The 12,842-nt window shown below is 45.3% G+C and overlaps 3 protein-coding genes across 3 annotated transcripts in view; 2 read left to right on the top strand and 1 right to left on the bottom strand.

The window, feature by feature from the left end:
• LOC112486269 (cbp/p300-interacting transactivator 3-like) overlaps nt 1–673 on the top strand; it is a 5,164-nt gene extending 4,491 nt beyond the window's left edge. Inside the window, exon 3 of the mRNA XM_025061453.1 lies at nt 667–673. Within this exon, the coding sequence (XP_024917221.1) occupies nt 667–673 (7 nt within the window). The remainder of the gene's footprint in view (nt 1–666) is intronic.
• Nucleotides 100–2,325, top strand: LOC103387897 (cbp/p300-interacting transactivator 3-like). Its single transcript, XM_025061331.1, has one exon. It carries the CDS (start codon nt 793–795, stop codon nt 1,618–1,620), a length of 828 nt encoding a protein of 275 aa, XP_024917099.1. The 5' UTR covers nt 100–792; the 3' UTR covers nt 1,621–2,325.
• Nucleotides 2,326–7,795: 5,470 nt separating this feature from the next.
• The window catches only part of LOC103387886 (polycomb protein SCMH1), a 12,000-nt gene continuing 6,953 nt past the window's right edge, over nt 7,796–12,842 (bottom strand). Inside the window, exons 11-15 of the mRNA XM_025061346.1 lie at nt 10,847–11,047; nt 10,394–10,564; nt 10,065–10,175; nt 9,733–9,860; nt 7,796–8,493 (exon numbers count right to left, since the gene is read on the bottom strand). Of these exons, the coding sequence (XP_024917114.1) occupies nt 8,374–8,493; nt 9,733–9,860; nt 10,065–10,175; nt 10,394–10,564; nt 10,847–11,047 (731 nt within the window). The 3' untranslated portion in view covers nt 7,796–8,373. The remainder of the gene's footprint in view (nt 8,494–9,732; nt 9,861–10,064; nt 10,176–10,393; nt 10,565–10,846; nt 11,048–12,842) is intronic.

Genomic DNA, 12,842 nt, shown 5'->3' with positions numbered 1-12,842 from the left:
CAAATCACATTTTTAGTGGTGACAAACTAAGTGTTAGTTAGTTTTGTGGTTTACAGCATGTTACAGCTTAAACCAAACGTGAGTTAAACTGCAGGTGACCGTTCAGTCTGTCGTACATAGAACCCACAGACCCCCGACATGTTGCCCATCTATCTATTAATTCAACCTGGAGTAGGAAGTTCAGGACTCAGGAATGTACCAATCAGAGCTGAGTCTGGAGCAGGAGTGTGTTTTTATGTGCAGTCTTCTGTCTCTCCATTAGTGGTCACCATCGATCATACATCAGTTAACCAAACCATCCTAAACAATAACATGTTAGGATGACTTTCACTACATGACTTTGTTAGAGTTCTCTCTGTGTACATTCTCCATCATCTGCTCCACAGCGTTTGTCCTGATAATTCTGCTTCACACAAAAGCTTCTTGCTTTTTTCAATAGCAGCAGCAAATTATTCTGGGATGTTTTTGCTGTTTTAATCATCCATCCTTTATCTATCCATTACAAAGTCGTTACAATAAAGAATGTAATAGTAGAACTACTACAGATGGGTGAGGAAATGTTTAAAACTTCTGTGGTTCCAGATTTTTTTAAATTCCTTCTTTATCACTGGCCACTAAAGAAATCCTCGTGTCATTGTGTATTTTTGTGTTGCTGTTCCTACACAGCCAGTGAAAAGCACTGAGTTTGTTGTTGTTAACTGATAGACCGGCCTCAGTCCTGGTTCTTGTTGGTCCACATTGTCACTGAGGCACCAGCTAACTGCATTTCCTCCTCTGACAGGCAGGGGGCATATGGCCGAACATCTCATGATCCCGATGAACCACGGCTCAGCGGGGCCCGGCCTCCACGGGTACAGGATGGGCATGAACGGTGGTCTGCAGGCGGGTCACCAGCAGCATGCCAACCAGCAGGGCATGAGGGCGATGCCCAGTGGTCAGATGATGCATTACAGCGGAGCCCAAGCCAACATGGAGCCCACACTGAGGCAGCGGCAGGGCATGGTGGGCCCGCCCATGAATGGACAGCTGAACGGGGCACAGATGGGTCACCACCAGATGACCTCTGGCAACATGATGTTCAACGGCCAACTCCAGCAGCAGCACCATCCTCAGCAGCCGCAGCAGCATCATCATCCGCAGCAGCAACACCACCCGCAGCAACAGCAGCAGCATCACCCGCAGCAGCAGCATCACATGCATGCACAACAGCACCAGCAGCAGGCCCAGCACTCCCAGCAGCAGCAGCAGCAGCAGCAGCAGCAGTTCATGAACGGAGGCCTTACGTCCCAGCAACTCATGGCCAGCATGCAGCTGCAAAAACTCAACACGCAGTACCACGGACATCCACTGGGGCCTATTGCTGGAAACCACTTGGGTTCTGCAAACCAGTACCGTATGAACCCTGCTCAGCTGGCAAACATGCAGCACATGGCCGGACCGGCACTGGCCTTAAATGGCATGGACGCCGACATGATCGACGAGGAGGTCCTGACCTCCCTGGTCATGGAGCTGGGCTTGGACCGAGTCCAAGAGCTGCCAGAACTTTTCCTGGGCCAGAATGAGTTTGACTTCATTTCAGACTTTGTCAGCAAACAGCAGCCCAGCACCGTCAGTTGTTGAGAGGACCTCACGTCGGTGACGTGGTCGGATAAAGGTGCTCAGTACGTTTGGTGGAACCTTCTCTGTACCAGTGAAACTACAAGGTCCAGCACAGGGAGCTCAACGGAGAACACTGGCTCTCCTTTTATCCACTGATTTTTTTTTTTTCCCCAGGAAATGAATGTAGTAAATGATGATTTAAAAGCCACTCTGAACAATGCTATGACACTGTGTAGCTCCTACACCTGGACAGTTCACTGGTAAAAAAAAAAAAAAAGCTGTTTCTATTTATTCCTCTGTAAAAAGAAAGTAACTGTACAGAAACCACGCCCCCTCCAGGAAGTGGCTTCGCCGAGGACAGCGGCTCCGGCGCCGCGTCGTTCCTCTCGGAGCCTGGTTGACATGGGGTGTCACATGAGAAGCGTCCATCACGGTGTAATCTGATTGTTTCGTTGGGGTTTTTTTTAAACAGAATGATTGACTTTTGAGTAAAGCGCTGCCTTTTAGTCGTCGTCCTCTCAGAAGAACCTCCTGTTGTTCTGTACCACGCTGTAAACCATGTCCACACTGTCTGTGTTCTACTGGAGAACGTAGAACCGCCTTAATCACGCAGATTCTAATTTATTGGTTGTTTATGTTGTCCCCTTCTCTGTGGTCAAGGTGGGTGGGGTTCCTGTTGGGTGAGGGGAGGGGTGATGAATAAAGATGGCCTGGTTAGAATTGTGACCTGCTTTTTTTTTATTGACTGCTTTTCCTCTGAGCAGCAGAGTGGGGCTGAAGAGTCAGGGTCAGTCTGGGGGGTGGGGGTGGGGGGGCAGTGTTCTGTAGATTTGTGTGAAGGCGTTCACACAGGTGGTGTATTTATGTGGTGGTGAGTGGGGGGGGGTCTTCTCCCCTCTTCTGTCCGTCTTCATGATGATAAACGTTCTCTGATCAATCCTTGGGATTTAACGTTGTAAATCAGGTCTGGTCAGAGGTCAGAACACCTCTGACCTCTGACGCTCACGTCTAACTGTGGTTGAGGTTCGACGTCACCTGTTTCACACTGATGGAGTTGAACTGTGTGGAAGCTCAGCGTTTTCACGATGACTTCAGCTCTGGGGGCCTTTGACCCATTGTCAAAACTTAGACGTACATTTTCCCCATTTAGCTCCGCGCTGATTGAGTTCACTTTTAGCCTCGGAAGTCAGCTGACGAACGTTACTTAGAAAAATCGGACAAAAAAATAAAATAGCAACAATAAGTGACTGTAGTTGGAATGACTGGATTTAGAGCCTGAGAATTCTTCTTCACACATTAATTAACGAGGTCAGAACGAGTGGATGCATCAAACGCCCCCTCCTCCTCCTCCGTCACATGACTACCCTCCCCTGCTCCCCCTCAGCCACGAACACTGAATAGAACTCAACCATAGAAAAAAACAAATTCTAGTGTTTGTCGTCGTGTGTTTTTTGGTGTGAATGGACCAAAGGTCCTGGTACTGTTCTACGGTAACAGGTCACTGGTCCAGACTCTACACTAGTCTCATCACTGACACTCCACTGTGATTGGTTGATTGTTGCTCCACACACACACACATTTGTACGTGCACACACACACACACACCTATGCTCGTGCCAACGCCACCATCAGACGTTAAGACTTACTTCTGTTTCTGTGACCACAGCAGCTGTGACACAACTCAGCCTCAGCTGCGTCTTCCGGTGTTTGTCACTTCTTACTGTAGGTCAGAGTCAGAGTGAGGCTGTGACTGACGGGAGGAGACGAGGAGACAAGGACTGAGGAATCAGGAAGTGTAGGATTCTGTACAGTTAAACTAGCAGGAAATACAGGAGGGGGAGGGGTTTGATTTTACCAACGATGGTTTTTAGTCTGCAAACGTCTTTGTTATTTTGAGATTTTTTTATCGCCATAAAAACACAGAACTGTGCAAATGTTCTATATGCAGTGAAGAAAAAGATTCAACTCTGATATATACATATTGCTCTAGATGGCGCTGTGACAGGGCCAGGGGTTCATTTCCTGCCCACAGTTAACAGTTTAATCCAGAGGGTCCCAGGAGTGCCCCCCCCCCCACACCTGCCCCTTTCTGCTGATACTTACGCCGTGCCCCGTCACGGCTAATGCTTCAAAACTATTTTATTAAAACATTATTCACGCAAAACCGACGAAATCTGACGACAAACTATGAATTAGTGCAGTTTCCCCGCCGTGTGACAAAGAAAGAAAATATTAAAATAGAACCAAACAGAGCAGAATGGCCGCAAAATGTCTGTAATTGAATTCTTTTCGGCCGCAAAATGTCTGTAATTGATTTTTTTTTTCTTTTTAATTTGGAATCAAATACTTAATCCTGAAACATTAGGATTGCTGCCTGATACCTAACACACACACAGTTCTGTGTTTGTGAGTGAATTATATGAGGTGTTTTAGTGAAAACACAAACACATTTTCTACTGTTTTGGTCGTTTTTACGCTGCGTTTTGTGTTAAATAATATTAAACTCCTCTCGGTGTGAAGAACAGAGGAAAAAGAAGAAAAAACTCAGAAGAGAAAACATGAGAATGAGTTCCACACTGACATGATGTCCCACGGTAGGACACATGTCTGAGCCTGTCTCTTTAACAAGACACCACGTAGGTTTTGTCAGGCCTTTGTGCAGTCACAGAGAGGAACTGTGTGTGTGTGTGTGTCTGTGTGTGTGTGTGTGTGATGGTGCCTACATGGTGGTGGGGGGTAAATGAACATGTGGTCCCACAGGGCAGGGTTCAGTCACAGGATGTGTTGCTCAAACAGTCACATTCTTCACCTCGACAGCAGGGCTGATGGACGCCCCCCCTCACCCCCGACCCCCCCCACGAAGACCTGGAGTCCAGACTAACAGACTGGTTTCAGTAGGTTTTTTTTCTATGGCCACTGGACTACAGGATTGGACAAAGCAACCGAGGACAAGTGAAGACATCAAACTCCGACCTCTGACCTCCGACCAACATCACACTGACCCCACAGCTCCATCAGTCTCTCCTCCACTCTTCATCATCCTTGTCCTGATATTCTCTCTACTTCCTGTTGTCTCCTGACTCTACTTCCTGCAGTTGGCTCAATCATGGGGTCGCTCCACCCGACTGTGTCCAGAGTCGGCACAGAAAAATCCAACTCTGTTTGAGGGTCAGTGACTGAGCTCAGACACTGACAAATGTTTGGAGCGACTGACCACGATGACCGTCCACAACTACAGCAGACCATCAACCACTGGGAATTATGGGTAAAATCTAGTGAAAGCATCGCTCTTCAGCTGTGTGTCGTTTAAAAACCGTACTGTGTGTGTGTTCATGTGTCTTCAAAGTGACTGACTGAATGACTGGGGCATGTCTGGGCAGGTGACACAGAGGTTGCCTAGTGATGGGCGAGCAGCAGCGCCCCCCCCCCCCCACACACACACACACACTCTCCCCCCACCGTCAAGTCCTGAGTTGAATGCTTTTGCCAGCTCTTTGAAGTAAAGAGAGTGGGGGTGTAAATAATTTATTTTTCTGCACACGGCTGACACTCCTGTGTGGAGGTGGCTCGGACACAGAAAGGTGGTAAATATTTAAGGGATGTGTGATTTACACAGTGAGGACAAAGAGGAGCAGAGGTGAGGTGGGGGGGGGCTGCAGTGGACCGAACCAGACCGGGTGGGAAGAAGAAAAACATGTACCAGTGGTGGGAGAGAATTAAAACTGATCTAATTACAGGCCACGAAGTGAAATGATTTAATGATTTAAATTTAGAAAAATAAAAAAAAATTATCAATATTTGACACAATAGTCAGCGTTTTTCATTTGAATACATTCCAGTTGAGGAGGGAATCAGTGAAGAGACACCAAGATGAAGTGGAAGAACAAAAATGTTCAAGCATGGTACATTTTTCAATAGTACTACATAGTACTACATCCACAGATTAGTACAAACTCACAGTACAATTCCAGCTGCTATAGTCAACATTTTAGGCTCTGACTCTGTCACCTGGTCTGTTGTGGGCCGGACACACCATTTGTCTGTCTTTTGTAGCTAGCGTTAGCTCTGGTGTCTGTACCAGGACTGTTGTAGCTAACGTTAGCTAACAGCAGCATACGCAGCAGCAGTTCCATCTATTACACAACTGTCCTCTGCTGCTGCTCTCCTCTCATTGTCTTAATCTCTTTCTTTCCCTCCCCCTTGCAATTCTTCTCTAATCTACTTCCTCCAAACACACACAGACACAGACACACACACAGGGTTTGTCAGCCCTTCACAAAGATATAATCCATTCTCCACTCCTTAAAACCATAACATTTAAACATATGTACATATACTTAAATCTAATCTTCAGTCTAACTCAAGGGTTCCCAAAGTGGGGGGGGCAGGCCCTCCTATAACCAGTGCAGGACGGCACAGCAAAGCAAATACATTCAGATTTGTCCCACAGATCTCACTGATCTGTAATTGTTGTAAGAAGTTTTTGTACCAAATTAGTTCAATTGAGATTTTAAAGCAATGGCTGTGAATGTTTTTATAGTATGAGCTAACGCTACATGCTAAAAGGTTTCAATTTAATATGAATAAATAAGAATGCCATTTAAAAATAATAATAAACACAAACGACAAATGAGAATAATGACTAATTATATATCTTATTCAGTCCACATACTGTTATCGCCCACTGCACAGTTCCTGTTGTTTTCTGTGGTTTTAGGTGTGAGCCTGTGGGGCGGCCCAGAGGTACTAACTCTGTGTATAAATATAACAGTTTCTCCTCTCGGTTCGGTCAGTCCTGTAGCTCGAACACTCAATCTGGTTTACAGTCTGAAGGCTGCGGTCGACCACTGGACTAACATGGTCCACCATCACATCACATCACATCACCCGTGTTGTGATGACGACGCCGGTGCGGACCGGCGCGTCCACGGCAGACCCGTGACACTGACAGAACCAAAGCCGAGGTGAAAGGATAAAAGCCACACAAACACAGCATTAGGAAGCGAGACGTTGCTTCTCAACCTTCGGAAAGACAACATGCAGCGAGAGAACAAGCTGTTATTTCTATAAATAGCTCGGGCTCCATACACAACACTCTGCCTGCTATTACACAGCTCTGAGCAGTCACATGTGACCCAGCAGAACACAGAGGCTCGGGCTGTACGTGTGTGTGTGTGTGTGTCATGTGCTCACACACACACTAACATGATCACTCCTGTCAGTTACAGTCACGGCTCTGGTCAGTCTTTCATTCACTTTCCTGTTTTTACAGGATTTGGTAATGTTCTGCTTTTTCTCTGCCTTGCCTCAGGAGTCAAACCGTCAACTCGTGTGTGTGTGTGGACACAAACAATATTCGACAGAAACAACAGGGACAGTCCTTGAGTAGATATATTGTTTTAGATGGTGTGTGTGTGAGGGGGTTGGGGGAGTCGACGTCATATGAATGACCCTGCTCGATCTACCAGATGGAGCAATGGCCACCAAAGGAGGTACGTGACAGTGAGGCTCAAGGAGAAACACCAAGGAGAAAGGCCTACAGGGGGAATGCTGGGCTGTGCTGCCCCCTGGTGGCAGCATAGAAAAAACGCCGAAAATGACCCACACTCAGTTTCAAACCTCCATTATCTGTCCAACTGTGAACCCTTTCACCACAAAGGTAACAGAACGAACCAACTGAAGCTAATGCACAGAATAGTGTTTTATTACAAAAAAATTAACATGTAAATAAAGTCATCAGAATTATCTCTGTCTACCATGTAATCCGTGCTGGTGTCAGTTCCAGCAGTCACCAGGCGAGGGCGGTGTTACACCCTGGACAGATCTCCAGTCCATCGCAGGGTCACAAAAAAAAATAGATTTTTCACTGTTGAAATACGTTCCTTCGACATTAATCTGGAGTTAAACTGTCAGGGTTCTCAAACTATGGAACATGGATTACTCTTGGTACTTTGGCGCCCCCTTGTAGTAGCAGTTGCAGTTCTACTTTTATGTCTTATGTGAACACTGCAGGTCTAATCACCCTGTAGTACTTTTATATTTTCAGAGGTACTACTCCACGTAACGAGACACACAAACGTCTCCCATTATTAAAACACTCCAGTGTTCGTCACCTTTGACCCTGAGGTCACAGGCTGTTCATGGTTTTATAGAAATCTAAAGAGTTGAATTCCAATATAGTAATTAAACCATGTCGTCACTTTAATAACTTTATTTTTATAGTATCAAAAAATAAAAAAAGTACAAATAACGGCGAGACCAGCCACTGAAAACAACATCCAGTAAAGTTTGTTTGAGACACAAGTTTTTTTTTTATCCTCACCATTTTCACTTATTTAAAAAAAAAAAAAAAACCTGTGTCTTAAACAGAAACAGGTGTCAGACTCTGCTCCAGGTCTGAGGATGAGTTTAGTGTTTTTAAATTTTTTTTTTTTTTTTTTACTTTCTACCAAATTTTTCTCTGTTTTGTGAGTACCTTCAGACAGAAAGTCAAAAATACAGGTCGATGGTTAAAAATGTGAGGTATGTACAGATTATATGTGAGAGCAGAGCAGCTCAGTGTCCACGGAGAACATCTTGACTTTACACTGAAATGTAGGACAGACCACGGTGAGCCGGTTCATCGGGCCGCGAACGGATTGTGCTACACAAAAACAACGTCTCTCATTGGCCGACGTCAGGACTGGGCTGCGACAACAGAAGACAGAAGTTAAGGGGACGGGGGACGGGGGTTCGACTTCAGTCCTTTTAGCGCCTCCTTCAGGTCACCTGACCTCAAGGGCGCTTCAGCTTATCAATATGAAAAGTTAGTTTGAGGGCGGGGCCCAGCTTCAGCCCCATATATTTCATCATCATGTCGCTGCGCAACAGCAGGAGCGCTCTGCCGTCGATCTCCTGTAGGGGGACGAGAAACACAATTCCCACGGTAAAAGGTACAAAAGTGGCTAAACAGAAAAAAACAAAACAAAAATGCGTCCAGTGACATCACACACGTCCATTTGAAGCGCTGACGAAGACGAACCATCACCTTTATTATCATCATAAAATAAGCACACACGACAACAACACTTGTCCTCTGAAGTGGTGAATCTGTGCTCGCTCAACCAACCACATCCAACAATAACAAGGCGGTTCCTCTTACTCTCTGTGAAACTTAAAAAAAAAAACTCTACAAAGACTTTCATTTTTTTCTCCAGATTCTCCATCTTCAAACCCACAGTCCAGAAACACTCAGATTAAAGATTAGGTCAACAGGTCAACTCAGTGTGGACTGGAGGATTGTCCAGGCTGGACCACACTCCCCTAGTGTCCAAAAATGTAATAGGTGGTAGAAGATGGATGGATGAACTCTGTATCATGGGTGCACCAAAGACAAGGAGGTTCAAGATGCAAGAAAAAACCCCAAAACACCAAATAATGTTCTCTTTTCCCACTGTTGCTGGTCAACAACCCTAACCTCCAAACTCTGCCTCAGCAAATACAGGACAGGAAGCTGGTTTGAGTTTGTTTTTTCCCCGTAGATGGATTGACAGACCCTGGACTTTTGAAATGAAAATAAAAATAAAATTCCACAGATGATCGACAGAGCGGACGGATGTTGACTAGAACAGCTGTAATTGTACTGTGAGTTTGTACCTGTGAATGTGGTGAAGAAACAGAGACGAGAAAATAAACACATTTTGTTCTTTAACTTCACCAGGACGTCTGTTCATCAAACAACTTTTATTTGAACCGGAAATGTTTCCCTTGTTTTTGGTCAAATATTTTTTGACCAAAAACTTAAATGTTTTATTAAAATGCACTTTATTGTTCCACCACAACTGAAATCCATATATCATAAAGTAACTGCTTTAAAATAAAATGTATTTAAGAAATCAATAGTAACTGCTTTAAAATAGAATAAAATGATTGTTTGTTTTTAGATAAATCATCTGTTGATTAGAGTCAGGTAAGTTTGTTCTGAAGTACTGCCTTTATGACCGTCCTTATTGACTGCTTCAATGTCCCAGTGAACCAGAGTCCTACAGCAGTGACCAGTTGTTGGTCTGAAACCCTTCTTCTACAGTATATGATCCTGTTGTTCTGTTTAAATACCATATTTACCAGGAGGTTTTACCATAAAGAAAAACTTACGTGCTTCCTGAACAGATCAGCATGTGGAGCCAGGACTGGATCGATGTCTCTGATGTACTGCATGACCTCCTCCACCGTCCACAGGTTGGGGTCCTGACCGCTGGGCTTGGGACTCAAACTGCCTGAGCCTGAGGGGGAACAGAGTTGGAGATTATTTACATGATTAGGTTTAGAGGCAGTGTCTGTGTCTGAAGGACAGGAGGCTGAGGTGGAGGTGAAGATGCTGAGATCTCCACTGGGACTGACCAGGATGGACAGATCAGAGGGACAGTTAAGGTGGAGGTGGTTACAGTAACAGGTGACATTGTTCTGTATGTAACTCCTTAACCTACCAGTGAAGTCAGGATGGTGCAGGCTCTTTGTGGGAGACCTCAGCTCCACAGACAGAGGTCCCTTTTTGAAGCGCTCTGATGCAGTGATGCTCCTCTCTGTGAAGGACTCACCTGAGAGAAGACAGAAACACCTTCACCCAGACGGATCCACCAGACAGTCAAACTACTGGGTGTTAACACTTCATATATTTATCCACTGCAGTTACTAACACCCTAACACATACATTTACTCCCTGACTCCTGCTGACCTTCACCCCTGTGCGCCCCAAAGCAAACCCCCACCTATACCATAAACCCATCTGTCACTCTGACTGCACACCTAACCAGACCTGGGCTGTAGGTGTGACTGTTGTAGTAAAGGCCTCCTCTGGACACAGGTTGGCTCCCAAACAGTGCGTCACAGTGGAGGTTGTGGCAGAGCTTTTCCAGGAAGCGCAGGACGTAAGTGACACTGCTGACTGTCGGAAGGGTCAGGGTGTGCTGCTGCTGGTCAAAGTAGGCTGAAAACACAAGGGACAGAATTTTTAAAAAACCTTTTTATGTTTAAAAAAACCTTTTTTTTCCTGCCCTATTAAAAGGAGCTTATAAGAACCTAAGTATTTAAAAATTCTAAACAATTAAACGTGTTACAAATTCAGCTGGAAACGACTCATTAATGTATGATTTCACATCATAGTGAAATATTAATTATTGCAGTTTTTTTTTTTGATGGTATCATGGTATTTGATGGTATTTTTAATGGTATCAAATAAAGGAGGAAATGACAAGACAGTGTGTCCTACCAGAAATGACTTCGCCGCCTTGACCAGGTTTAAGACAAGAAAAGACGGTGCTCTGGCTGTGGGCGGAGTCCACACAGGCCTGGACGCACTGCTGCAGCACGGAGGAGGCTCGGCCCGGTCCAAAATGATCTGGGAGCTGCTGGATACGCCTCTGGTCTAAATGGGGCCCCACCTTCCCGTACTTGTTCAGGTAGACGCAAACTACAACGACAGGACATACCAACCATCATGTTCTCTTTCTCAAAACTGTTATCAAAGTGATTGTGAAGGGTGAGGGTGGGGGGGTTAAATACCTGTGGGAGCCTGGAGTGCAGAGTTGGGGATGGTGGCGTTGTCCTGGGGCACGGTGCTGGTGTCAGGTTCTGGAGTGCTACTGATGGGAGACGTTGGGACGGGATTAGGGACCAGCCGTGGTTTTCTCTGAATAGAGACAAAAACAAATAAAAATAATAATAAGAGACATTCTGCTGACATGACAAACAAATTGTAAATCCAAAGTCATACAGCCATGTAACATCAACTTTAACCTTTTCTGTTGTAAAATAAAAATACTTTCAACTGAATCTGTTGACTCTGTACCAAACCAGGCTGAAATGACACACACCTTGCTCCCAGGCTTCGGCCCTCTCTTCTTTGGGATCTTTGTGGGTTGAGTGAGGGCCTGTTGTCCCAGTCTCTGTGCTGAGTTGGTGGGCAGCCTGCCCCTCGTTCTCCCTGGGCCTGCTACCGACCTTCCTGGGACGGCAATGGAGTCTTCCAGCCAACCCGCTCTCTTTTTCCAGGCCATCTGTCAGGAAAAAAAAAAGAAAAAAGAATGGAATGAAATGAATCAAATAAAGTTCAAAGTCTTCATGAAAGGTTTTACTGCTGAGTCTGAGAGTAAAAGTAAAACAATTAACATCAGTTTTACAGGAGGAGCTCAGACTGAACTCCACAGACTCCACAGTGAAGTGTTAAATCATTCGTAAAAAAGTTTCTGTTTAAACGGTGAACATTTTTTGGCAGCACTTCTGAACAATTCTCCCACCTTTGATCCTGGCTTTGGTCCTCGTTTCTTGGGGACCTTGAAAAGTCCAGCCTCTTTGTTCGACTGGACAGTTTGTGGTGCCAAACCTGAGGCCTTGTCACCAAGGGCACCTTTGACCTTTACTTTCCCTGGCTTCCGTCCTCTTTGACCCGGAGGTCGGCCCACCGAAGGACTGGGATGCATGGCTTGACTCTCGACACTGCCGTCTGTCAATCCTCCGACAGACTTTGGTAACACAGCTGCAGGAACGAAACACAAGAAAACACAGGAGACAAATGAGTCCAGCTGTGACCTGAGGTCGACTCTGGTCACCTGATTTTTACCAGTACGCAGTATCGGTAAGTACAAACCTATTTTCATCCAAATACATGGTCCAAGATCCTCTGACATACTATAATCTTTGCTCTTTGGTCATTCTGCAGAATATTCCCTATTGATTGTTGACATTACAACGAGCAGAAAACTGTTTGAAACAACCATTTGTCAACAACCGTGTTCAAAAGAGAACTAGAAGGAAAACATTCCTCTCAAAGTACATTTTTAAAAAACGTATTATTCGAGAGTTAACTGTGAACATGATTTGTGATTAATCACAATTAAATATTTAAAACCGAGAGCCCGCAGAGTTCTGATCAAATGCTAAGTGCTAAGCGCCGTGTGTCAAACAAACATGCAGCAACTTGAATTTCTTTTTTTTTTCCTACTCTGTGCATGTGCAGAGTTCAAAGGGTTCACAGCACCACCACTGTCAGCTTCCTGTTACTGCAGGACATCCTGTCAAAGTCCGATACCTGACCACTCAGACTCTATTCCTCCTTTTTCCTCCTTTCATTTCAGTCTTTATTTACCTGTCCTCTTCCAAGTCGACTGTCTGTGGAGCTCTCCTCAGTTTTCAGCCTCTCCTCCTCTCCTCCACTCCTTCCTTTGTGCTGCTGCTCCTCCTATTGTCTTCCCTCAGATCTCCTCTAC

The sequence above is a fragment of the Cynoglossus semilaevis genome, chromosome 13 (genome assembly GCF_000523025.1).
Source record: "Cynoglossus semilaevis isolate Cse_v1.0 chromosome 13, Cse_v1.0, whole genome shotgun sequence".
NCBI lineage: Eukaryota > Metazoa > Chordata > Actinopteri > Pleuronectiformes > Cynoglossidae > Cynoglossus > Cynoglossus semilaevis.
This window is presented reverse-complemented; position numbering and strand designations above follow the sequence as displayed.

Excerpts from the sequence above, each read along its gene's own strand:
- LOC103387897 (XM_025061331.1), top strand. The coding sequence starts at position 793 with ATGGCCGAACATCTCATGATCCCGATGAACCACGGCTCAGCGGGGCCC.